This window comes from Terrapene carolina, unplaced genomic scaffold, assembly GCF_002925995.2.
Source record: "Terrapene carolina triunguis isolate 2854851 unplaced genomic scaffold, T_m_triunguis-2.0 Scaffold23852, whole genome shotgun sequence".
NCBI classification, from domain to species: Eukaryota; Metazoa; Chordata; order Testudines; family Emydidae; genus Terrapene; species Terrapene triunguis.
Genome location: NW_020688203.1, coordinates 556 through 2,116, shown reverse-complemented (window position 1 = coordinate 2,116; position 1,561 = coordinate 556). Strand labels below are relative to the sequence as shown.

The window sequence follows — 1,561 nt, the reverse complement described above, 5'->3', positions numbered from 1 at the left end:
CATCTTGAGCTCGGAGAAGGTGTCGTTCAGGTACATCTTGAGCCCGGCGGCTGCGCCAGCCACGGGGCCCAGGGATCCGGCGTTGTCCGACGCAGCCCCCAGGTACAGGGCGAAGTCACAGCGCGCGCCTGCCTCCGCCAGCTGCAGGGAGACAGGCTCAGACAGGCCCACGATGGGGTGCCAAGCCGGGCCTGGGCCAGCGTGTGGATTGTCCCCCCGGCCTGCAGCCCCCACACAGGGCCCCCCAGCACCTCCCAGATCCCCCAGCAGCTGCAGGGCCCACGCTGCACATACAACATTCCCCAGGGGGCTGAGGCTGGCCTGGCACAACGCCTGGCGCTGCCAGCTCCGTGTCTGAGTGGCACCTGCCAGGGCGGGGAGGGTGCGTGGGCTGGGGCGTCGGGGGGACTCTGCGCAGCACCTCGGGGGGGCCAGCCAAGGGGGGGGGTCCCTGCACGGCACCTCGGGGGGGTCTCTTTGCGGCAGCTGGGGGGCCTGAACGGGGTGTCAAGGGAGGTCTCTGCACAGCAGCTCAGAGGGGGGGGGGGGGGACAGGGGCATTCACCTTCTGCACCAGGGCAAAGGAGCTGGCGTCGACAACGGCAGGGCGGGTGTTGGGCATGGCGCACACCATGGTGACGCCCCCCGCCAGGGCGGCCGCTGTGCCCGAGGCGAAGTCCTCCTTGTGGGTGCCGCCCGGCTCCCGCATGTGCACGTGCACGTCAATCAGCCCTGGGGGGGGGAAGAGGGGTCAGAGCAGGGACCACAGAACCCCCAGCCGGCGCCGCTGGCCTCGGGACTCAACGGGGGCAGTGTGAAGCCGGACAGTCCTGCTTCTCTCGGCTTTGTCCGCTGGCCGGTATGGTCACCCCCCTCGCACCCACCGTAGGCTGGGGGTCACGCTAGAGGGGGGGTAGACACGCCGGGGGGGGGGAGGGAAGGGTCACGCCGTCCTGCAAGTACCAGAATGCCTGGTACCCGGGGTGCGTTAGTACCACCCTAGGTAACGGCGCCTAGCTTTGAGCCCCCACTCCATGGCGCAGGGACGCGGTGGGGATCCCAGGGGGCCGAGCAGCGCACGGGGCTCCATGGCAATGCCAGTCAGGCCGGGCAGCACACCCCAGGGCAGATGCTTCAGGCCAGAGACTCTCACTGACTGGGGGGGGGCGCAGACACTCCCCACCCCGCCCGGATTTACCCAGGATCCGGAGGACCTTGCCCAGAGCCACCACAGCTCCCTGCCAGGGAGGGGGGCACACACTCCTGCCCCTCCCCCCTGCTTCCCTGCCAGGGGAAGATCCCCCAGCCGCCCCCTTCTCTTGCCGGGAGCCCCTGGTACCTGGCAGGCGGATGAGCTTCTGGGAGGTCATGCAGTCCACGTGCATCTTCAGCGGGGGGGGCCGTCCCGATCTGGCCCAGGGCCTGCGGGGGAGGCAGCTCAGCTGGGGAGAGCAGAGACCCAGCCAAGGGGGGCGGAGGGCTGGGACAGGACAGCTAGCTCTGGGGCTGGGCTTCCTCCACGGCCCAGAGCCCCACAGCTCCCTGGGGCCAGGACACGTTC

The 1,561-nt window shown here is 70.3% G+C and overlaps 1 protein-coding gene across 1 annotated transcript in view; it reads right to left on the bottom strand.

Moving 5' to 3' along the window:
- Nucleotides 1-10: 10 nt before the first annotated feature.
- Nucleotides 11-1,561, bottom strand: part of LOC113408776 (CAD protein-like) — a gene marked incomplete at its 3' end in the record, with an annotated part of 1,938 nt that continues 387 nt past the window's right edge. The window contains exons 2-4 of the mRNA XM_026662177.1: nt 1,340-1,422; nt 566-732; nt 11-141 (exon numbers count right to left, since the gene is read on the bottom strand). Of these exons, the coding sequence (XP_026517962.1) occupies nt 11-141; nt 566-732; nt 1,340-1,422 (381 nt within the window). The remainder of the gene's footprint in view (nt 142-565; nt 733-1,339; nt 1,423-1,561) is intronic.